General features: G+C 63.1%; 1 protein-coding gene across 2 annotated transcripts in view; it reads right to left on the minus strand.

The window, feature by feature from the left end:
* LRP1 (LDL receptor related protein 1) overlaps positions 1 to 23,679 on the minus strand; it is a 179,810-nt gene that overhangs the window by 13,933 nt on the left and 142,198 nt on the right. Inside the window, exons 42-68 of one of the 2 annotated variants that reach the window (XM_050925636.1) lie at positions 20,354 to 20,543; positions 19,009 to 19,213; positions 18,516 to 18,708; positions 17,705 to 17,830; positions 16,944 to 17,069; positions 16,148 to 16,267; positions 14,420 to 14,533; positions 13,499 to 13,648; positions 12,737 to 12,859; positions 11,936 to 12,052; positions 10,938 to 11,066; positions 10,285 to 10,407; positions 9,791 to 9,931; positions 9,368 to 9,555; positions 8,749 to 8,932; positions 8,195 to 8,280; positions 6,908 to 7,027; positions 6,320 to 6,507; positions 5,796 to 6,001; positions 5,023 to 5,211; positions 4,203 to 4,351; positions 3,756 to 3,849; positions 2,458 to 2,574; positions 2,216 to 2,335; positions 1,492 to 1,614; positions 1,082 to 1,207; positions 650 to 766 (exon numbers count right to left, since the gene is read on the minus strand). In XM_050925636.1, coding sequence (XP_050781593.1) covers positions 650 to 766; positions 1,082 to 1,207; positions 1,492 to 1,614; positions 2,216 to 2,335; positions 2,458 to 2,574; positions 3,756 to 3,849; positions 4,203 to 4,351; positions 5,023 to 5,211; positions 5,796 to 6,001; positions 6,320 to 6,507; positions 6,908 to 7,027; positions 8,195 to 8,280; positions 8,749 to 8,932; positions 9,368 to 9,555; positions 9,791 to 9,931; positions 10,285 to 10,407; positions 10,938 to 11,066; positions 11,936 to 12,052; positions 12,737 to 12,859; positions 13,499 to 13,648; positions 14,420 to 14,533; positions 16,148 to 16,267; positions 16,944 to 17,069; positions 17,705 to 17,830; positions 18,516 to 18,708; positions 19,009 to 19,213; positions 20,354 to 20,543 — 3,864 coding nt within the window. Of the gene's footprint in view, positions 1 to 649; positions 767 to 1,081; positions 1,208 to 1,491; positions 1,615 to 2,215; positions 2,336 to 2,457; positions 2,575 to 3,755; positions 3,850 to 4,202; positions 4,352 to 5,022; positions 5,212 to 5,795; positions 6,002 to 6,319; positions 6,511 to 6,907; positions 7,028 to 8,194; positions 8,281 to 8,748; positions 8,933 to 9,367; positions 9,556 to 9,790; positions 9,932 to 10,284; positions 10,408 to 10,937; positions 11,067 to 11,935; positions 12,053 to 12,736; positions 12,860 to 13,498; positions 13,649 to 14,419; positions 14,534 to 16,147; positions 16,268 to 16,943; positions 17,070 to 17,704; positions 17,831 to 18,515; positions 18,709 to 19,008; positions 19,214 to 20,353; positions 20,544 to 23,679 lie in introns of both variants that reach the window. The other variant, XM_050925635.1, reaches the window with a different exon arrangement.

Consider the following 23,679-nt stretch of genomic DNA (forward strand, 5'->3'; position numbering starts at 1 on the left):
ATCCTAACCGGCTTCAGTTGAACTGCCATCAGGGTGTCCAGATGGCCTTCTGCCACAGGTGTGTCTACACGGGAGCAGGTGTGATTTCCATCCCTGCGTCCGGTGGAGACATACCTTCAATCGGTTTAAAATCACACCTTACTGGTGCAGCCGCGGAAGCAGATTAGCTGAAAGTGATTTAGTGTCGCATGGATCCTCTGACGTCGCACTTCAGCTAACCTGATCCAAGACACTGGGGAAGCGACTTAAGAGCAGCCACGCTGCGGAAGGGAAGGCTGCGTTCATGGAAACTACACCCCTTCCTACGTGGTGCCCAGATCCCAGCGCTGAGATCACCTTCCTGTCTCTCTCCAGGACACACAATAGACCGCGCTGGGGGAGCCAGGAGACACGTTGCTTACAGGGCAGCCCCCTGATGCAGCTTGCAAGGAAGCAGCCCCATGTGCATCAGCTCATCGACCCGTCCAAGAGCAGCCCAGCGGGTTCTCCTGTCTGCCCCCCAGTTTGACCTCCAGCAGCAGAACCAACCCATGCCTGCCTGCCTGCCTGAGTATGGGGCCGTGCATCCGCCACAGGCCTCCCCCAGCTGGAGGAGGCCGAGTCCTGTCCCCCCGACCCGGGCCAGCCTAGGGCTGACGGTGGCACGTACTGCAGCTCTCCTCGTCCGAGTTGTCCCCGCAGTCGTTGTCGTAATCACACTGCCAGCGGCCTGGCACACACCGGTTGTTCTTGCAGCGGAACTGGTACGGCTCACAGGTGCGCTCGTCTGCCATGAAAAGGGATGGGGGGAGGGAGAGGCCAGGAATGAAGGTGGTGAAGTGGGAAAAAAAGACCAATGTCAATTTCATCTGCCCACCCGGGGGGCAGGCACCCCAGTGAGGTGTGAGTGTGCTGAATGCAGGTGCCCTGCCCCAAGAGGTGGAGTGCCGTGAGCAGATCTACAGAGGACAAGAGAGGCAGCCGTGACTCCCCTCAGAGCCCATCAGCCCCCCCACCCCCGATCCGCGGAGCTGTCCCCGGAACGTAGCAGAAGATGCACGAGGCACTCAGCCCGGCCCTGCTGCCCGTAGCACCAGCTCACCGCATTCCTCCTTGGGCTCGTCTGAGCTGTCTCCGCAGTCGTCCTCCCCGTCACATTTCCAGCGTGCTGGGATGCATCGGCCCGAGTCCTTGCACCTGAACTCGTCCACACCACACGTCATTTGTGCTGGAGTTGGGGGAGAAGAGGCAGAGGGGAGTTAGCGTCGGCGTGGGCCAGCACTCGCCTCTTTACCCGCCCCCACCGAGGGCTCCCCATGTTGCAGCCCCTGTGGCTGAAGGATAGAGCTGTGGGGTCCTCGGTCTACATCCCAGCGGGCCAGTTGTCCCCAGCACAAAGCCTCCATCCCTGCCAGCAATGGGGCTCAGTTGGGGCACAAAGGGGGGCAGGATGCCGCAGGCTCCAAGGCTGCCAGCCCTCCCTCCCCAGGCACCGGGGGAGCGGCTCCTTACTGCAGTTGGCAGGCTCGTCCGATCCGTCCACGCAGTCGTTGTCCCGGTCGCACACCCAGACGCGGGGGATGCAGCGCTTGGTGACGGCACACTGGAACTGGTTGGGGGCGCAGGTCACCTCCGCTGCACGGGGGACACAAAGGAAACGGGCATCAGGGGGGCCCTGCAGCAGAAACTGGGGCTCCTGGCACAGATAGCTTTGGGGGCCTGGGGAAAAGTGCCCAGCAATGCTCCTGGACGCCGCAGCAGCCTCTGAGTCACGGCTGGGATAATCAGGAGCCTCTTTTCCCACAGCGACATGATGGGCAGTGCAGGCACGTTACATGGGTGGCCCTGAGGTGGCTCGAGGGAGAATTCCCTCCCTCTGGCCTCAAAAGCAGGGATAAGCCCTTTCTAATTAACACCAAGGCTAACTGAGCCCCCACCCAGTGAGCCCTGGGGACGAGAGGATGGGAACAAGGCAGCGCCTTTCAAACGGCATGAGGAAATGCTGTTTGGCTAGTTGGTAACCTGTGGAACTCACTGCTACTAGATATTAGGCATAAGTCTTTATCTGAATCAGAACAGCAGCGACTCCAGCCGGGATACAGCAAGCAGGGCTGGCCATGCTGCAGACAGCAGAGCGAGGGGAGGAAGCAAGCTCCCTCCCGCCCAGTCACACTGAGCTCCCGCAGGCAGGAGCCCCCCCTCCCTCCCCAGCACCCACTGTGAGGAGGTCACTCACGACAATCCTTCTCGTCCTCGCCGTCCCCGCAGTTGTCCTGCCCGTTGCAACGGAAGATCCCAGGGATGCAGCGGTTGGTGTTGGTGCATTTGAACTGGCTGGGCAGGCAGACGTGGATATCTGGACAGAAAAGGGGACACAGTGAGGGGAGAGCTCACTCCTGGCTTGGACTTGCAGTGCCGCTATTGGGACACTGTAGGATCAGGAGCCCTGCTAGGGACGCAGGCGTCCAGGGGCCATACCGCAGTTGGCCTCGTCCGAGTTGTCCTGGCAGTCGTTGTCTCCGTCGCAGATGAAAGCCGGGTTGGTGCAGATCCCGGTGGAGCACTGGAACTGTCCTGGGCGGCACTTGAATTCAGCTGGGGGAGAGAGAAGGGAGGTGGTGACGTCTCGCACCGGATGAACCCTGCAATTTCCGCAGTGCTGGGAGAAACTCACAGGGCAAACCTGCCTGCCCCAGGGACCCTGGACTGCCAGCACCACTAGCACAGGCCCCTACTGCATGAGCCAAAGGAGTAGCCCCACTAGCCGAGAGCAGCAGTAAGCTGTTACCCCACCATGAGGAGGCACTCCTCCTCACACTGGAGCCAATGGGGCTGCAGAGGTGGCAGGAAATTGGCCCACAACTTGTTTACAAAAATCAGATATAAATCATTTCACCCCTCACTGAAATGCAGCCATCTCTGGGGTGGGACATGGCTGCTGTTTAACAGCATGCAGCAACACTACACAGCCCATGAGAAGAGGGAGCAAAGAAGACTCCCGTCTGCAATTAAAAGCAGGAGGAAGATTTCAGGGAGCTGCAGGGCACTGGCCATTAAACATCCCATTACTGCAAGAACCACCTGGGCTCATTAACAACCAAGTCCAAGGACTCAGCTGCGTAGCCCCCCGCCCACAGTATCAGGCCAAGGGGAGAGCACCCCCTGCTGAGTCACCAGCACTCTCCCATGCAGGCGGTCGGCAGGCCCAGCTCTGCTCAGCTGCGGGGTCCCACCCCGCCCCCAGCCAGGCCCTGTGCTGCTCTCCGCTCCCCAGGCAGCAGCAGGGCCGGGGTTTGAACGCTTTGCCAAGGTGGCCCCTAGGACTCTGTGAGGGGAGTGGAGCCGGGAGGGAACGAACCCCTCTGACTCATAAACCACCTGGTTCCTGGGGGTGGTGGGGTGGGGCTCAGCGAGGTTCTCCCTGTGGCACCCCGGCGGGAAGGGCTGCCTGGGGCTCTGCAGCTGGCAGACCTTGCCGAGATGCCAACAGGGAGCCCAGAGTAACTGGCTTTCAGGGCTGGAGCAAAGGATCCGTTTCATTCCCAGCCTGCTAAACGTTTCATCCCCACACACGGCGCCGGGGACGCCTCCAGGGCCTGGAATTCTCAGCTGTCGGGAGCCATGCTGGGAGTGGCGGCTGCTGGAGCAGGGGACCCCACCCTACTTTCCGAGCGGGCAGGGGCAGGGCCCCCTGTGCCTCTCCTTGGGGGCACTTATGGGGCTGGGAGCAGCAGCGCCTGGGTCTGGCTGTGCCCCCCCCACCCCTCATCACTCACGGCAATCCTCGGGCTCATCCGAGCGGTCCCCGCAGTCATCCTCCGTGTCGCATTTCCACCAGAAAGGGATGCATTTGTCGTTCTTGCAAACAAACTGCGGCAGAGAGACGAGGCCGTGAGGCTGGCTCCAGGCAGGGCCCAGGGGCAGCAGCATGGGGGCCACCCCCAAGACCAACTGGGACAGGGAGCTTTTCCCTCTGGGTCTCTCTCCCTGCTCTACCCCTGCCCAGCAAGATGCACTGAGAGCAAGAGGGGTAGATTCCGCCCCCCCCCCAGAGCTGGGATGACGCGGTGCCTACCCTGACTCCCCCACATCTCCCCTCTCTGAAGCCTCAGCCCCGTATCTCCAGGGGGCCAGGAGTAAGAGACTCCGGCCTTGAAACATCCCGTCTCCAAGTCTGGCTGCGGTTACACATAGACACCGGGGCCCTGGCAGCAGCGGGTTACCTGGCTGGCCGTGCAGTTGGAGATGCAGGTCTTGCCGTCGCCGCCCAGGTAGAAGTTGGTGGGGCAGGCGCACTTGTGGGTGCCGCCCGGGGACAGGAGACACAGGTTGCTACAGCCGCCGTTGTTGGTTTTGCAGGGGTGGCTGGGGACTGGGGAGAAGAGAGAGCGCACTGGGGTGAGACCGTCTGGGGGCGCAGCAGGCTCCTGACCCCCGCTCTGCAGGTGGCCCCCCTCCCTCGCTGTGTGTCACCCCTACACATACTTCCCCCACCGCCTCTCCTTCACCCTCATCCCAGCCCCACTCCGCACAGGGCTGGACCCCGGTGGGTGAGCCCCAGCCCCACGCAATCCGGGGCATCCCATGGGAAGCGGAGCCGGGCAGCGGTCTGATCCAAGCGCAGACCCAGCAGGTAGTGACTCTCCAACCACCCCCACTGGATCCCGAGCCACCTGCCGGGTCCTGATCCCAGACTCCAGAAGCCGTGGGCGAGCGTGTGTGGCTGGAGACTGCCCAGCCGGCAGGTCAGACGCTGGATGGCAAGTGTGGGGCTGGTGACTCGTTTCCCAAGCGACCCTCCGCTGTTTAGGCAGCTGGGCACGAGGATGCATCTCAAAATAGAGCCACTGTCAGGATCCAGAAGCCAGAGCCTTGGGCGCTCACCCCCTCAGTGCCAGCTGGGCCCCCGCCCCTCCCTCAGAACCCCCAGGGAGACGGTGTGAAATCAGGGAGCCTCGTGCCTTGGTCCCCCGGGGCCGCGGTTCCCCGTTGCTGACCCGGCTCCCGGCGACTGCCCCCCGCCCAGGGCTCCCTCCCGCTCACCGTCCGGCTGGCGGTAGGCGTGATAGATGTGGATGTCCATGGGCCGGTGCAGGGTGCTGATCAGCATGGACTTGTTGGCTCCGGTGGTCTTGTGGGCTCGGTTGATGGACTTGGTCTCCCAGTCGGTCCAGTAGATGTAGTCCTCGAAGAGGGTGAGCGCAAAGATGTGCGGGATGTCCTGGCTCAGCACTGCAGGGAGAGGGGGCAGCTCAGGCCAGGCAGGGACGCAGCCCCCAGCCCCAAGGTGAACCCCGAGTCGTGCAGGACGGAGCACAGCAGCCCTGTGCCACTAGGTATGCACGTGGCGCCCTCTACAGGCCAGACACTGCAATCACCTGCTGCTGAGTCACCTACAGGCTGTGGCCCCAGCAGAGCCCGGGGGTTCGAGCCCCTAAACCTGGGAGATGCCAGGCCACTCGAGCCGGGGACTGGAAGTGGGCAGGGGATGTGATTTTAAGACGACTTTAATGTTAATATATGTGAGCTTGGCTGCACCAGCATTAATTATCCCTCTGCACGCCTATAAAGCAGGGGCCGATCACCTGCCTTGCGCGACAGCAGCGTGGCTCTCTGTGAATCCCACAGCTGGTACAGCTCATCCCTAGTTCCCATATAGGGAAACTGAGGCAAGAAGCAACAGGGAGATCATTTGCCCAAGGGCACAGATGGAGTCAGCAGCAGAGCTGGGATCAGAACCCAGGAGTCCTGGCTCCCAGTTCCAGGCTAAAACCATTTGTGTTTGACCGAAAGCGGCAGCTCCCGGCTGGCCTCACCGATGTGCCGGTTAGAGCCATCCAGACTGGCAAACTCGATGTAGTCCTCCCGGGCATCAGCCCAATAAATCCGGCTGTTGATGTAGTCCAGGGTGAGGCCATTGGGCCAGGTGATCTTGGTGTCTACGATGACGCTCCGGTTGGTGCCGTCCATGCCGATCTTGCCGATCAGGGAGTGGTCACCCCAGTCTGTCCAGTACAGGTAACTAGGGCACAAAGGGAACAGCAACGAGAGAGGCTGAGTCAACCGAAACAGCACCAGCAGCCCTGCTACAGCGTTCTTCTGTCCGCCGCACAGGAGGGGAAACCGAGTCACCAAGCGGCAGTGGGGTTTCCCAGCGTGTAAGAGGCAGAGCTGGGAGTGGGAACAGAACCCCGGAGTCCTGACTCCATGCACCCCGCTCAGAACAGAAATCCTGGGGGGTGCCACGGGCAGGAGTTGATGCGCCAGCCCACGGAAGGGAGCTCGGAGCGTCCTACGTCCGGGAACAAGGGAAAGGTGAGACCCGGCCATGCCCCCTCACCCGTTCTGCACGTCCACCACCAGTGCCCGCGGCTCCCGCAGCCCCGAGTTCACCAGCACCGTGCGATAGGCCCCGTTCAGCTTTGACACCTCGATGGTGTCTCTGCCCTTGTCGCACCAGTACAGGTTCCCGCCCACCCAGTCCACGGCCAGCCCGTCGGGATTGCTAAGACCGGTGCGGTGAAGAACCTGCTGGGAGAACACGACAAGTCAGAGCCTGTTCACAGAGAGGACCCCACCCCGCTTCCGCCCAGAGACCCTGGCCTGTCCCCCCTCCTCCCCCCAGGACTGTGGGTCCTGCCCTGGGACCCCACCTCATTCCCCCAGGGACACAGGCCCCACCCAGAGACCCTACCCGGCCCACCCCCTCCCGCCCAGGACAGTGTGTCCTGCCCTGGGACCCTGCCCCATTCCCCCAGGGACATGGGGCCCCACCCAGAGACCCAGCCCCGTCCCAGATACGCATGGCCCTGCCCAGCAGCCCCACCCCACTCCCCTGGGAAAGTGAGCCCTCCCCGGAAGCCCCGCCCCGCTCCCCTCCCCACTGGGTCCCTCAAGAGGGCACCCCTGGGGGGAGCCCAGCGCCCACCTGGACGTTGCTCCCATTAATGTGCATGCGGCGGATCATGCTGCCCTGCGTGGTGACGTCCGTCCAGTAGATCATCTGCTCCCTGTAGTCGAAGTCCAGAGCTACGGCGTTGTTCAGCCCCTGGGGCCAGCACAGCCCAGAGGAAGATGCATTAGGCCTCGTGCTGATGCCCCTTGCTGGCCGGGGGGGGGTGGAAAGGGGGCACTGCCACAGTCGCTTTTTAACTGGGCCTTCCTTAAAAACAGAGCCACCTCCTGCCCCTCCCCACCCATGATTCCAAGCCTCTGTACTCAAGAGGTTTAAAACAAGGACAGCCAATGTTTACGTAGGACCTACCATAGATGTAACCAGCTACCAAGGTCCTATTAGAATCACAGGACTGGGAGGGACCTTGAGAGGTCTCTGGTCCAGTCCCCTGCACTCATGGCCGGGCTCAGTATTATCTAGACCATCCCTGACAGGTGTTTGTCCAACCGTCTCTTAAAAATCTCCAGCGACGGAGATTCCACAACCTCCCTGGGCAATTTATTCCAGTACTTAACCACCCTGACAGCCAGGCAGTTTTTCCTAATGTCCAACATAAACCGCCCTTGCTGCAATTTAAGCCCATTGCTTCCTGTCCTATCCCCAGAGATTAAGAACAATTCTTCTTCTTTCTCCTTGTAACAACCTTTCATGTACTTGAAAACTGCTATCATGTCCCCTCTCAGTTGTCTCTTCTCCAGACTAAACAAACCCAATTTTTTCAATCTTCCCTCCCAGGTCATCTTTTCTAGACCTTTCATCATTTTTGTTGCTCTTCTCTGGATTTTCTCCAATTTGTCCACATCCTTCCTGAGATGTGGTGCCCAGAACAGGACACAATACTCCAGCTGAGGCCTAACCAGCGCAGTCCTACTGTTTGCGTAGGGCCTACCATATTTGCAGCCAGCTACCAAGGAGCTCCTTTGCGAGCTGGATTGGCGTTAGCGCTCACAGCAGGAAGCGAGACGGAGCCTCCCCCACTCCGCCTCCCGAGCAGTAGGCACGTCTCGGGCACAGAGGCAAAGCGGAGGTGGAAGGAGGGTCTATCACCCACCCAGCCTGCATGGCTGTGGGTTGGGCTGCGGCCTCCAAGGAGCAGCCCTTAAACCAAGGGAGCCTTTTCCCCGAGCCCCAAACCTGACGGGGGAGGAGGGGTGCAATCCCCCCCAGGAGCCAGCCCACCCTACCCCCAACCGGAGCAGCCCAGCTCAAGGCCACGCCCGAGCTGCTGCCCAGACGCAGACGCCCCCTTTTCGGCAGCACCTGTTTGAGCAGCGTGTAGTTGGAGCCGTCCAGGTTGAGTTTCCTCAGGTAGTAGCGGTTGGCGAAGATGAGGAAGGGCTCTTCGTCTGCAAGGGAAAGCCAAGAGGTGCATCAGACGGGGTCAGATCCCTCCTCCCCAGGCACAGACACACTCCAATGCTGTCCTCAGCTTTGCATGGGCCCTGCAGCTAGTGGCAACTGCCCCCCCAGCCACCAACCCTCTGAATGGAGCCGGCCAAAGGCACTGAGATCTGCACTGCGGCAGGCCAAACCTGGACTTCTCCAGCCTGCCCCCAGTCGTCAGCCAGAAACCACCCAGCAAAACCGCCGGGGGAACCAGATTCCCTGGTGTGACACTGGCTCAGCCCAGCAAGGGCGCACGGCAACGCAGCCTGCCAGGCCAGACCTGACGGGCGCTCTCCTTGAGCCCCTTGGTGCAGAGATACCAACGAAGCGTCCAACCCCTCGGACACGGCAGGATCCTTCGCAAACCTGCTCCCCCGACCCCCGGCAGGCAAAGCCCCTCGGCGCAGGCCCCCGGGAGCTGCTCTCACCTGAGACGGCTTTGCAGCTGGTCGGGTGGTCAGGCTTGAGTTTGTAGCCCTCTACGCACAGGCACTTGAAGCTCCCCAGCGTGTTGATGCATTTCTGGCTGCAGGGGTAGGTGCTGGTGCACTCATCAGTGTCAATGCAGGTTTTCCCGTCGTCTTTCAGTCTGTACCCAGGCCGGCATCTACACTGCAGGAGGCAGCAGGAAGCAGTTACCAGCATCCCTGCAGCACGGAGGGGCACACGCGTGCGCACTGACCGTGCACACCCCAGGGCACAAACAGGCACACACCTGGACGTGCCCAAACGGCGTGAGCGCGCACCATCACCGCACGTGCACACGCACAAATACACAGCCAAGGTATGCACAACTAGCAGGCGGGCACGCACGAAGCACACACGCAGTGCCTGGGCACACGTCTGCACAAATAGTGAATGCACACTCCCCGCCACAAACACCAGGCGTGTGCACACACAAATGGTGGACTAGCCGAGTGGGGAGCCACCTGACCCCCTACTCCCGCTCAGAGCCGCCGGGAGCCAGGCTCACTCGTCAGCTTCTCTTGCTCAACGGCCCTGCCGTCCCCCACGGCGCAGGGTGGGCCTGCCCCCCAGCGACCCAACCTTATAGCCGATCTTGAGGTCCTCGCACTCCTGGGAGCAGCCGCTCAGCTTCTTGTTGAGACACTCGTTGAGGAAGCAGTTCAGCTCGTCGGAGCCGTCGGCGCAGTCGTCGTTGTTGTCGCAGAGCAGGGCCTCGGGCACGCACCGGCCGTTCTTGCACAGGAAGAACGAGTCGTTGCACCTGCTCTCTGGAACAATGGCGGGGGGGGGTCACTGCAGACGCCAGGCTTGGGGGACCCCATCGACAGCCCTCCCCATGCACCAGCTGGGGCCACGCTCAGGGCTGGGCACACTGCCCCCTGCTGGCCAGGGGAGAAAGGGACCGAGTCCAGGGCCAAAGCACGAGAGACCCCACTGGGATGTAAGTGAGGGAAGGGGCAGAAACCATGGCAATGGCTCCGAACACCGTCCCTGGGCACCTACCGGAGCTGGTGCAGCGCGGGTTCTTGGGCGCCTCGTCCGAGTGGTCATGGCAGTCGAATTCCCCGTCGCACTGCCACTGGCTGTTGCTGAGACAGCGGCCGTTGGCGCACCGGAACTCGTGGGGGCCGCAGGTCGGGTACTCTGCCAAGAGAGGGGACGTGGTCAGGCCAGCTGCCCCTGGCGCCAGGCCCTGTCTTCGGAGCTGGCGCACGCGGAGCAGCGCATCACCACAGGCCGGCGCCCGGAGATGCGGGCACGGCCCAGACAGGATTAGAGAAAGCTGGCACTTTGCTTGCCCCCAGTGCCCGGGAGCGGCCTTTTCCACGGGGCTGGTAGCTCACACAGCCTCACCCACCACTCTGATAAACTCAGTGGGAACTGGGTCTCGCCCGCCCCCCTGCGTGTCTCGCTCAGAGCCGGGAGCCGCAGACCCAGGGCTGGGGGTGGGGGGGAGGCAGCCCCAGTTCCCCACCCCGTTCCACGCCGGCACCCACCGCACTCCAGGGACTCGTCGGAGCCGTCGCCGCAGTCATCGTCGTGGTCGCAGACGAAGTGCTTGGGGATGCACTGGCGGCTGGCGCACATGAACTCCCGCTCGTCACACGTGCTGTTGTACACTGCAACGAGGAGCCGCTTTTCAGCGCTCTGAGGCCAGGCCCCCCACAACTTCCCCCAGCCCTCACACAGGGGCCCAGGCTGGCAGACACAGGGCAAACTAGCCAGCTCTGCCTCACAACCCCTTCCCCGCCTTTGGAGAAATGTAGATGGGGAAACTGAGGCACGGGGCTGGGGGGCCCGAGGTCACGTGGGACTGGAATCCAGGTAGCCTGACTCCCGAGCAGCACCATCTGGTCCGCTGCAGCCTATGGGTGATAGCATCGGAGTCCACTGCTCCCCGGCAATGGGACTACCCAGCTTGCTGGCTCCCCGGCCCAGGGGCTCCCCTGCCCAGGGGCTCCCTGGCTTGCTGGCTCCCCGGCCCAGGGGCCCCCTGGCTTGCTGGCTCCTCGGCCCAGTGGCTCCCCGGCTCGCTGGCTGCCCTAGCCCACAGCCCAGGGGCCCTAGCTCCCCAGCCCAGGGGCTCCCCAGGCCATAGGCTGCTCCCTTCCCCACCCCCCGAAGCGAGCGCAGCCGCAGGGCGACTCACAGCAGCCAGCAGCTAAGGACTCGTCAGAGCCGTCGGCACAGTCCTTGTCTCCGTCGCAGAGCCAGCGCTCTGGCACGCACACGTATGTGCCCGGGCACTGGAAGGACCCTGTGCTGCAGGTGGTCAGCCCTGCAGGGGACAGAGGAGCGAGCAGGGCTTGCAGGGCGGCCAGACACACGGCAGTATTGAGAGAGAAGCAGGGTGGGGGGTGCCGGGAGGGCTCCCCCACAGAGGCTGTTTCCAGCGCAGTGAGGGGCCTGGGCACCTCACCCCCGTATGCCCCGAGAGGTCCCGGCGGGTGAGCTCAGCACATGCTGCCAGGGGTGCACTGGCTCCGTGCCCGGGGGCAACATTCAGCTCGGGCCAGCTGAAGGCCAGCTAGTTTTTGTGTCTGGGCCCCTTTGGGGTTGTCTCACATGATCCCCAAAGCAGCCCGCGCGGTCAGGACCCCGCCTGAGTGTGAATCCACCCCCACCCCCAACCCGGGGGACCTGCTGGCAGTCGCTCCCTCGGCCTGCCCCAGAAATAGGCAACACGTCCACCATCCCCTCTAGTGAAGGGTCTTAGAAGAACTGGCAACCCAGTGAGTCATTCACCCCCCTCACAGAGGAGTGGAGCCATCCCCCCTTATTTTGCAAATAGAGAAACTGAGGCACAGGGCAGTCACCTGGCAAATCAGTGGCAGAACCCAAGAGTCCCCACTCCCCACTCTGCTGCTCTCACCACTAGACTCACCTCCCAGATTCGGCAACAGAACCCAGGAGTCCTGGCTCCCAGCCCCCGAGCTCTAACCACTAGACATCCCTCTCCTCCCCGAGCTGGGAACAGAACCCTGGAGTTCATACCACCCTCCTGCTCTAACCACTAGTCCCCACTCCCCCAAAGGTAAGGTACGGCTCCTTGGCTTTGCACTTCCAAGAGACACCCCTGGCCCCCTTCTGCCAGGCTTCCTTCCTCTCTCTGCCCCCCACTCCCCCAGGCAGGGGAGACGGGCTTACGGCAGCGGCTGTCTTCGTCGGAGCCATCCCCGCAGTCATCCGCCCCGTCGCACACCCACAGCTTGGAGATGCAGCGGTGGTTGTTGCATTCGAACTGCACAGGGTAGCAGAATTTATCTGGGAGGGAAGGGAGAGGTGGCGGTTAGGGAACAAGGGGGACAGGACGCTCGGCTGGGTGACTGCAGCTGTGGCTCAGGGCATGGGGCTGAGTGGTGGCTGGGTGGGTGACACCACCGGCTCTACGCTAGGCAGGGCCTAGATCGCATGGGGATCACGGGGACGGTGAACGCTGGATGTGGAAGTTCCACGTTGATAGGTTCGAAGTGATCAAAATGGGGGTTCTAGCAGCCCCCCGAGTTGAAGGCCAGCGAGAGCCTCACCCAGACAGGTATCTACCACCACCCTGATCGTTCTGTTCAGCCGGCTGACAACTCAAGGGTTGTCAGGGTCACCTTCCCAGCACTCAACTCACGCCGGCCCCGAAATAAGCGTGAAGCTGTCGCACAAAACGTGTGCAAACGTGTAAAGGGCCCCTGCGCTCGCAGCACCATAAAGCCAAGGCTGGGAAATTGGATCTTTCTTCTTTAGAGAAGGGAAAAGTGGAGTGGCTGGTCTGCGCTAAGCGCCCAGCCCCGGGGGCGGGGGGGGACCGGGTGATCCCTGATGTGAGAGATTTAAAACCTCACTCACGTCATAGGAACCGGGAATATCACGACTGGGGGGGGGGGGGGCGCTCACTACAGTCTGTCCCCTCCATGCTCTTCCTCCCACAACCCCACGCTCCCCGCCTCACGCGCTTACTGCAGTGCGTCTCGTCTTCGCCATTCTCACAGTCGTTCTCCTTATCGCACGTCCAGGTCATGGGGATGCACCTCCCACTCGGGCAGGCAAAGTAATTGGCCGGGCACTTGGGTTTCCTCACTCCTGGGTGGGGGCAGGAAAGGCACCACGGTTTGTTCGGTGACACCGGTTGAGCCTGGCTACACCGCACAGCGAACCCTGGGCTTGGCTCTGCATAGAGCTCCATCAGCCGGCACAGTGTGGGGTCAACAGGGGCACCCAGAGAAACTCCCCTCCCCGTTGTGCTGGCCGGACCCTGACGGGGAGGGGTCCCGTTGTGCTGGCCGGACCTCGAGTGGGATGGGGGTCCCATTGTGCTAGCCGGACCCTGACCAGGACAGGGGCCCCGGGCCCTGAGATGCTGCCCAGACTCCGTCCAAGAGACAGACTAAACTGAGGCCCAGAGATGCAGGGACGTACCCAAGCTCAGCCGGGCAGCATGTTGCAGACCAGGGTATCCTCCCTGATCCCAGCCCTGTGCCTCCCCCACCCGTCCCCTGGGGCTGGATAGTCACTAACTCCCCAGGCAGGGACGCCTCTCCCCGTCCCTGTGTGCAATCGTTTGCTCTCAGCACAGCCATGCGCCATTTCCTCCTCCCCTAATCCCACACAGCTGCACCCCCCGGCACACACACAGAGCTAGGGACCAGCAGTGCCCTGCCCTGCCATGACTGCCTGCCTGCCACGCTCCCTGGCCCCGTCCCCGGCCAGTCCTGCTCTCACCCGGGCAGTTCTGCTCGTCCGAGTAGTCCCCGCAGTCGTTGGCTCCGTCGCACACCCAGGACGGGGCGTAGCACAGCGACGTATGCTCACACTTCTGGAACGTCAGGCCTTTCACCCCCAGCCTGAAGTAGCTGCTGCAGTCGGTGGCACCTACGGGAAAGCCCGGAGTGGCTACTGCCCTCGGCATGCGGGCCAGGGGCCAGCTCCCAGCCGCCACTCCACTGCATGTTCTCCCTGGCGGGGAGTCCCCTCCGCCGTCTGCAGCCTCACAACTCCGGCTGGCAGCTGAGCAGGGCTGGGGGAGCAGCCGCCACCCACGCCCTGGCTGGAGGGACAGCTCCCCAATCACCCCCAAAAGGGGAGACCGATGCTCTGCCACTGGGGGAACCGCTGAGAAACGAGTACACACACGGTGCACGAATAGTACACGCACGGGCACATGCACACACACACCGTGCACACACTCAGTTACACACACACACACACGTCCTCCCTCCCCCATCATAGCCCTCCTCTGTCACTGCCAAGGGAGAAGATCCCTTGCTGCCCTGGTGCCCCCCTGCTACCAGCCCTGCCCACCCACGCCGATTCCTTCTGCCCGTCTCCCACGCCCAGCGTTTCGCTGCACCTCGCTAAGTGCTTCTGACGAGCTGTCGGGAGGCGGCACGTCAGGGGCTGTGCAGAGTAGCCTGGAAGTGACAGGGCAGCCGGGCCTGTTCCCAGGACACAATAACCTGGCTTGGCCTCAGTCGGGAGGGGAGCGCGGGCGAGTTTCACCCCCGAAGAACCGGCTCACAGCAGGGTACAGGCCGGCGGAAGGGTCTGGGGGTGGGGGCAGCTCTGAGCCAGGGAAGGGAAGGGACACATGCCATGGGGGGGGGGCACGAGGGGAGGTCCCCCCTGCACGGTGCCGACACTCACTGCAGTTCATCTCGTCAGACGCGTCCTCGCAGTCGATGAACTGGTTACAGCGGCTCGAGTTCCCGATGCAGCTCCCGTCCCGGCACCGGAACTCCATCATCGTGCAGCTGGTCTCTGCGACAAGGGGGGCAGACTGGAGCTATGGGGGGGCTTGGTGGGCAGCCCCTGCAATGGGGCATACAGCCTTCCTCGCGCTCACTGCAATGGGGTATACAGCCCCCCTCGCGCTCACTGCAATGGGGCATACAGCCCCCCTCGCGCTCACTGCAATGGGGAGCACGCTGCCCATGCTAATGCTCAGTGGCAGAGTGCTCAGCTCTCCCTGCAGGACCCTGGTCCTTCCCTGAGAGGGGTTTGTAACCCTGCACCCCAGGCCAGGTACCCCTGGGTGAAGCGGTTGCAGAATGTTCCCACCAGGCCTGGCAGTCTTTGCCCAGGTGTAGCTGGCAGCACGGGGAGGACCCGACTGTCACTCATGTTGTGCCCCTACCCCTACAGCCTGACAGGACACTTTGGGAGCGGCCCCTCACTCTGCTCCTCTCCGGAGGAGGCTCCACACTCAGACCCCTGCTGCCAGGCCCCTGCCTGACAAAGGAAAGGAAGCACCGGGAACCTGGCCCCTCGTGCACCGGGATCATGAGCAGGGTTGGGCAATGTGCACAGGGCCCTCTCCCCAATACGCAGGACTGGCACAGGCGGCATGCAGATCTGGGCACACGCCACGACTCTGGTCAGGGCACCACATTCCTCCTGCCACAGTGTCAGCCATGCCAAAATCAGCAGTTCTCGGGTGTCGGCAGCACGGCCTTGCCAACCCTGCCTGCCCAGCAGGAACACACGTGAGCTGGTGCCTCCTCCCGGGGCTCTGCTTGGAACGGAGCCTCCGTGTTCACTAGTGCTCTGCGCCCAGCGGGGGTCGGACTCCAGCCACAAGGGGCTCTGCTTCTCTTTACATTGGTGAGTTTGGGACTGATGCAAAAATTCTCTGGGCAAAATGTGTGTCACATGCAAACATGCCCACGCTCGTGTATACGTGCGTCCCCCACATGCCCGCACGCACGTGTGTACGTGTGTGTCCCCTACATGCAAACACACCGGTGCTTGTGTATGTACGTGTCCCCCACATGTAAACATGCCTGAACTCATGAGTCTCCCATGGGCAAACACGCCAGCACTTGTGTGTACACGTATGTGTCTCCCACATGCAAATGCGCCGGTGCTCTGCACACACAGCTGCCCAGGCAGCCCTAGCACGGGGTTATCTGAACTCTCCTCTACTTACAACATGTACAGAGAGCCCTGAGCCACCAGGTATGCAGCAAACCGCCTCGGGATAGAGGGTCTCTCTTTCCAGGTACGTCATGGCTCCAGCACCACCACCCCCCGTCCCGAAATACCCACATCTCACTCGAGTATCTGCCGAGTGAATCTCCCTGACCGCTGGGAGACGGGTCGGGATTCCTAGCCACGGCAGGAGAAGCCGAGGCAGACAGCTGCTCCCATTTGTTCTGCTGCGCAGAGAACGCCGCCGAGGTCGGGTCTGGGAAATGCGGCTGTGGAGGTTCGAGCTGGGAGTCTGACCCCCCTCCAATCCGCTGCTCTCCAGTCCTGCCTCCATCATGCAGCAGGCAACGGCAGCGACAGGGCAGCTGGGACAGAGCCAGGCCCACCTGGGCCAGGAGCCGCCCACGGCACATGAGTGCCAGGCAGGGGAGGGGAATCGCTTACTGTTGCAGGGCACTTCGTCCGAGTTGTCCCCGCAGTCGTCCATGCCGTTGCACCAGAACGCGTTGGCCACGCAGCGCCCGTTCATGCAGTGCAGAAAGCCCTGCTTACACTTGCGGCTGCCTGTGGGGGAGGAGTGGAGAGGGGAGCTGGGGGCTCAGGGGGTTGCTGGCCCCTCGTTCGCAGTTCGAAGGGGCTTTCCAGCCAGGGCCGCAGGCTGGGCACAAAGGCACCGTGCACGTGACAGCTCCTCTCTGCTTCCCACTGCCCATGGGGGACCACGGAGAGCAAAGGGCATTACAGCAGCGTCGGGGGGCTCAGAGGCCCCCCATGGGATGGCCCAGCCTTCCCCAGCTCTGCCCCGAGCACAGGAACAGGGTCATTCAGAGTTAAGCTAACGCACCATCAGGCGCCAGGCTCAGACGCTGGAGTCCTAGAGCAATGTTCCCGGCTGTGCGGGTCGCTCATGGTGCTTTTGGAGACAATGGGGGTCCCCAGCACCTGTTACCTGCTGTTTCTTTATAGAGCTGCCCCCGTCGGCACGGTCAGCAAGCCCCAGCCCTGGCTAACAGGCACGGGGAGGCGAAGTGAAATGCCCGGCGGAGAATCCAGGAGAATCCCACTCAAGCCAGACCATACTCCAGGCTGGGACCAGAACTCGGGAGCTCCGGCTCCCATTTCCCCCATCCCAGCCACTACGGCACGCTGCCTCCTAGAACCCTGGCTCTCCCCACTAGACCGTACGCCAGCCCAGAGCCAGGAGTCTGCCCGGGGGGAGCTGAGTGCGAGAGGCCCTCACTGCAGTAGGACTGCTTCTCGTCGGACTTGTCCTTGCAGTGCGCGGTGCCGTCGCAGGTGCGGCTGTAGTCGATGCACTCGCCGTTCCCACACTCAAACTCGTGCACATTGCAGGTGGAGTTCAGGGCTGGGGATGGAAGAGAGCGTAGGGAAGAGCCTCTGTCCACGTGCACCACGCCCTCCCCTCCCCCGTCCACGTGCACCCCCGTCCACGGTCACGTCATCTGCATCTCCCTTCCACGTGCACCCCATCCACGTGCGCCCCGTCCACGTCCATTCCCTATCCACGTGCACCCGTCCACGTTCACGCCCTCTGCATTCCCCGTCCACGTGCACCCCGTCCACGTTCACATCCTCTGCATCCCCCTTCCACGTGCACCCCATTCCACGTGCACCATGCCCTCCCCATTCCCCTTCCACATGTACCACGCCCTCCCCCATCCACACGTACCACGCCCTCCCCCATCCACACATACCACGCCCTCCCCCATCCACGTACCCACATGCACCCCCGTCCACATTCACGCCCTCTGCATCCCCCTTCCATGTGCACCTTGCCCTCCCCTTCCCTGTTCACCCCATTCACATGCACCCCCACCCACATTCACGCCCTCTGCATCCCCCTGCCCACGTGCACCACCCCTCCCCATCCCCCCTCCTTCTCTCTCTCCCCTTTATCCCCCTCCCAGCCCTGTTCCCCTCCCACTTTATTCCTAGGGTTGGTTCCCCTCTGCGCAGGGTGCATAACCCCGGGGCGCTCACCTTTGCAGGTGAAATCCTCCTGCAGGACCCGCTCGCCCCGGCAGGAGCAGTTGACGTGCCCCTTGGGGGTGAGCAGGCACAGGTCCTGGCAGCCCCCGTTGTTCACCCTGCAGGGGGACAGCTCGCCTAGGGGCAGGGGAAGAGCAGAGTCACACACAGGCCCAGCGGAGACCCCGGCCAACGCTCTAGGGCAGGGGTGGGTGCAGGATCCCTCCCGCTGGGACTGGCCGGCAGGTTCCCAGAGCCAAGGGGCCAGGCCCCTGTGCTGAATGGGGGGCTCAGCAGTCTGCTGGGGAGGGATCAGGACCGGTGGGGAGGGGGTTGTCTATGGGGCAAATCCCCACCCCTAGACCGCACAGGGGATGGGAGAACTGGGGAGGGGCCGGGACAGGCTGGGGCAGATCTCTATGGGGTAAATCCACCCCCCCCCCCAGCCCGCACACGGGACAGGAGAGCTGGGGAGGGGCTGGGATAGGCAGAGGCAGGTCTCTATGGGGTAAATCCCCACCCATAGCCCGCACAGGGGACAGGACAGCTGGGGAGGGGCCGGGACAGTTCTCTATGGGGCAAACCCATCCCAGCCTGCCCAGGGGACGGGAGAGCTAGGGAGGGGCCGGGACAGGCAGGGGCAGGTCTCTATGGGGTAAATCCCCACCCATAGCCCACACAGGGGATGGGAGAGGTGGGGAGGGGCCGAGACAGGTCTCTATGGGGAGAACCCCTCCCAGCCTGCCCAGGGGACGGGGTGGGGCAGGGCGGGCACGAGGGGCAGTGGGGGATCCAGGCAGGAATTCCCGGCCCGTTCCCTTACAGCTGTTGGTGTCGTTGGCCACGGCGATGATGCCCATGGGCTGCTGGGGGATGTCCACACGCAGCAGCTTCATGTCGGTGCCCACGTACTTGTTGGCCCGCTGCACCGCCCGGCGCACCCAGTCCGTCCAGAAGATGTAATCACCGTAGACGGCCAGGCCGAAGGGGTGCACTGGCTCCGATTTCAGGATCACCTGCCGGGTGCCTCACACCGTTAGCCTGGGGGCGGACGGGACCAACGGCTGCAGCCGCCCCCAACGCTGGACAATCCCTGGACTGGGGGGGCCCTACCCTTCACAGGAGGCTGTGCCCAGGGTCAGGCCATCTGCCCTGCGAGTGCCCATCACTGCCCACTCTGCCCCACCGTGGTGAGAACGCCGATCTTGGCTCCACTCTGCCCGTCTCCAGGGGACCCAGCCAACTCTCACTAGGCCTGGTCTGGGTCCTGTCCCAGGCCCCCGCCCTCCAGCAAGGCCCCCGTCCCCGGCACTCACGTAGCGGTGGGACCCGTCGTACTCGCAGCGCTCGATCTTGTCCAGCGTGGCGTCGGAGAAGTAGATCTTCTCAGCCTTGTGGTCGATGGCCAGCCCGTTAGGCGTCCGGATGTCCTGGTCGATGATGATGAGGACGTTGGCGCCGGCCAGGGTGGCCCGCATGATGCTGGGATGCAGCTCATTCCAGTTGGTCCAGAACATCAAGCTGCGGGGAGGGGGGGGGCTGAGCCGGGCGGTGCTGCATGCGGAGCCCCCTGGGGCCGGCCCGCTTGGCTTCTGGGACTGGGGAGCTCCGGCCCCCAGTTCTGATCCGGCCCCAGGACAGGGGACTCACTGGTGCAGGGGGGCAGGGAATGGGGCAAGGGGCCTTTCCCCTCCAGGGGGCACTGGCTCTGATCCGGCCCCAGGGCAGGGGACTCACTGGCGCAGGGGGGCAGGGAATGGGACATGGCGCCTTTCCCCTCCAGGGGGCTCCAGCTTTAATCCGGCTCCAGGGTGGGGGACTCACTGGTGCAGGGGGGCAGGGAATGGGGCAAGGGGCCTTTCCCCTCCAGGGGGCACCGGCTCCGATCCGGCCCCAGGGCAGGGGACTCACTGGCTTAGGGGGGCAGGGAATGGGACATGGCGCCTTTCCCCTCCAGGGGGCGCCAGCTTTAATCCGGCTCCAGGGTGGGGAACTCACTGGTGCAGGGGGGCAGAGAATGGGGCACGGGGCCTTTCCCCTCCAGGGGGCGCCGGCTCCGATCCGGTCCCAGGGCAGAGGACTCACTGGCTTAGGGGGGTGGGGAACGGGGCCTTTCCCCTCCAGGGGGCACTGGCGCCAATATGGCCCCAGGACGGGAACTCACTGGCTTAAGGGGGCAGTGAATGGGGCAAGGGGCCTTTCCCCTCCAGGAGACACCAGCTCCGATCTGGCCCCAGGGTGGGGGACTCACTGGTGCAGGGGGGCAGAGAATGGGGCACGGCGCCTTTCCCCTCCAGGGGGCGCTGGCTCCAATCTGGCCCCAGGACGGGAACTCACTGGCTTAGGGGGGCAGGGATTGGGGCACGGGGCCTGTCCCCTCCAGGGGACACTGGCTCTGATCCAGCCCCGAATGCCCGTGACTGGACGTTCCCACAGCCTGTGTGTGAAATGAGCTCTGCTATGCCCAGCCTACCCCCGGTTACACGTGTCCCAGTCACCCAGGGCACTGCAGCACCCTCAAGAGGGCAAAGCCCCAGAGAGGCTGCCTGTATCCCCTAAGCCCCGGCAATGGGGGAGCCAGGCTGAGGCCTGCGGCAGGGGGCTCTCCTCCAGCCCCGCGCACAGGCTGTCCGCTCGCCCGCACGAGGCCCCAGCGCTTACTTCTGGCACTCGTCCAGCACGAAGGCTCGGGGATGATCGTCTCCCGACATGGTGATGACCGTCTCCCGCTCGAAGGCCCCCAGGCGGCTCTGATCCACCGTGTGCCGGGTGATGGTGGACGTGGTGTAGCTGGTCCAGTACAGCGTGTCCCAGCCCCGGTGGTATGCCAGCCCCTCCACTGAGCCCACATCTGTAGGGGGGCCACAGATTGGGATGAGATTCGCCAGCCAGGCCGTTCCCCACACTCAGCGCCCAGATGTTTTGCAGCTGCTGGCCCCTCCTCCCTGAGCCGTCCCCTCCCTGCTCCAGCCTGCCAGCGAGTTCGGAACTGGGACCTTCAGCACTCCAGCCCTGGAGCTGCAGGAGAGCTCCCTCGGCCTGGAGCAGCAGTAGAGCTGGTATCCTCTACGTGGGCCAGCGCTTCGGTGGCGACACACCAGCGCGGCAGCGAAATGGAGCAGGGGGACACAGGCGAACAGCAGCAGTGAGGGGGTCAGGCTGGAGTCAGACAGCTCAGGGTCCCACGCATCAGGTGTGCAACAGCAAAGCCCCTGGAGCGACAAGGTCAAGTGCCCTCGTGCCCCCCACCCTGCCCTTTACTGCCATCGTCCTGTGGAAATAGACTTACAAACCAAAGCCCTGACTTCTCTGTGCCCACAGTACCGCCTCTGGTGAGGGCTCGAGAAAGCAAAGCCACCGAGATACTTGTCATGTTACTGAAATGCTGCAGCAAGTCTCCCCCGCCGCCCCCCCCCCCCCCGCTAGGAGTGGAAAGACTTTCAAAACTCCATGAACCCCCAGGCCTGCAATGGCAGAAGGCTCGAGACCAGCCCTCCATGCCCAGTGCTCACACCACCATCTGCAGCACCCCGACTCTCTCCTCTCCCCCTCCACTATCGCCATTTCCCCACCTCCAGCCCGACGCTGCGGTTCTGGAGGCTGACGGGAACAGGGCGAAGCTGTGCAGACATCAGTGGGGCTGCTCTGGATTCACACCATCGCAAGGGCAGAAACCAGCTCTAACGTGGGCTTTGGGGCCAGAGGCTCAGGCTGACTCCGCCGGAGCGACGCAGAAATGACACCGGCTCAGACACAGCGCGTTCCGGGACAAAGGGCTCTCCCAGCACTGTCCCATCACTGTGCTGTCACTTACACTAGTGCAAAACGCGTGACACGCCACTCAGCCAACCAGGAGCGGCTCGTGCGTCCTCTGGGCTGGTCTCCCTGGGGAGTCATCCAGTAAAACTGGGCTCAGATTTGACAAGGGCCTCAGCCAGGCTTTGGTAGCAAGGTCATGAGCCTTCCCTAGTCCTAGCGCCTTGGTGTCAGCCCTGAAGTCGCTCGGATTCATTCTGCTGTTCCGCTGACTGCCTCAGAGACGGACACTGGCAGCTGGAAACCACCGGCACCAGCTCCTCCGGAGGCATGATGGCTGTTTACTGTAATCGCATTAAATAAACTCCCAGGAAATGCTCCCGGCATCTCCCAGGAATGCTGCTGGCCACATACGGCGCTTCTCTGACCCCCAGCACCATGGCGCGAGGATGCCTCCGTTGCTAAGCGTTTATCCTGCCACCCGCGGGAGACAGGCCAGTGCTGCTATCCCCGCGGTACCAACGGGAGAACGGAGGCAGAGCAGGGAAAAGACCCTCTCTCTTCCGGTCTCAGGGTAGAGCGCCCTGCCCCTTTCACTGGGGTGTACGCAGGGAACAGCTGGGGGCTTGGGGTTCCCTGAATTCCCATCTGAATTTGGGTTACAGAGAACTTCTTTGCAGAGATCTCGGCGTCTGGCGAGGCACTACCGCCCTCTTTACTGTACGCAAAACATCAAGCAGCATCCCCGAGCTGAGTACCCGTCAGCACAGCTGCCCCAGAGCCGAAGGGCTAAGCCAGACGTTCTGGGATCCACCGCGGGCACCAGGCGCGTTGGAATGAACCAGCCAGGCACAGCTGGGTTTGTGCAGCTCAACTAGCGAAGTGAATAAACAACAGGAGCTAATGCGACCGTCTCCGAAGGGAGCGACGCACCCGCTGCCGTGCCTCGAGTCTGTGTTTGAAGAGCGAATGGGGCATGCGGGACTCAGCCGCCGCCGCCCGCGCCCCCGCTCTGCGGAGAGACGCTTAGTCTCCGCTAAGCCCCAAGCTTTAATAATGTAAACGAGACGCACACAACAATCAGGATGATCTCAAGCGTCGCTGGGCCTTTAAATCCCATTGAAGTGTCTGTAATTATCCAGGACTGGCAAGGGACAGGGAGGAGAGCGGTGACGAGGAGTTTAATATTCATATGGTGCTGGGGATTTGCATGCAGCTGACTCCAGCATGTCCCGCTGGGCGCACGGCGCTGGTCAGGTCCCTCCGGGGCTGCTGCACGGTGCTGAGTCCGTTTGAACAGCAGCCGGCCTGCGCGGCGCGACCCAGCTCCGGAACGGCGAATCGGGCTGCGTGCGCACGGCTGGAGTTTGCTCTTTGCTCCGACCCGCTCGCCAGCTCCTGTGCCAGAGTCAGATCAGCCATGAAGCAGGATGCGCCCGGCAGGAAACGGCTCCGTGCCGTGCAAGGAGCTGCCTCCAGAACGCTGGGATACTTTTGGTTGTGCAAACGGCCTTGCTGCGGAGAACCAGCAGGCTGGACGGGGACGATGGCTTTGAAAAGGGGAGCCTGGCTTAGGGGCAACGCAGGGTGAACCGTGGTGGGGATTTGGGGAAGGCGTGTGGTGGAGGATACAGGGAATGGGGCTCTCCAAGAGATGCCAAGCAGCACTTCACGCCATGTGTGGGGCTTCGGTTTGCCCCTCCACCACCATGCAATGGTCACCTCCCAACAGCCCCACATCCAGCACACAGATGCTGAGAGGGGAACAGCCAGGGCGTAGGGGGCTGTTGCGAGCGGAGGGGGCTGGCAAGGGGGTGGAGAGAGGTGGAGGAGCCGGGAGGGAGGCTGCAGACTCCAGCAGAGCAGGGAGAGGAGGACCTGGGCCTGGGAAGGACGGAGCACTATCCCTGCCCTAGATGGCTTTGCTGGGGCAGCTGGGGCTGGCGTTCGCCATCCTCATGAAGCCCACGGTGCGCCAGCGCGGCACGGTGCTGCCGCTGGTCAACCTCAGCCTGGCAGATGTGCCGCAGCTGGCCCGCATGCCCTTTGCCGCTGCGGCAGCCACCACACAAGTGCGGCTTTTCGGGGCCAGCCTCCACAAGCTCCTGCGTTTCGTTGGCATGGCCAGCTCCTCCGCCACCACCTTCCTCCTGGCCGTGGCGCATCCCTATCGCTGCCAGCGGGCATGGTGCCCGCCCGCAGTAGCCGCTGCCATCTAGGTGCCCGCCACA

The sequence above is a fragment of the Gopherus flavomarginatus genome, chromosome 16 (assembly GCF_025201925.1).
Source record: "Gopherus flavomarginatus isolate rGopFla2 chromosome 16, rGopFla2.mat.asm, whole genome shotgun sequence".
NCBI lineage: Eukaryota > Metazoa > Chordata > Testudines > Testudinidae > Gopherus > Gopherus flavomarginatus.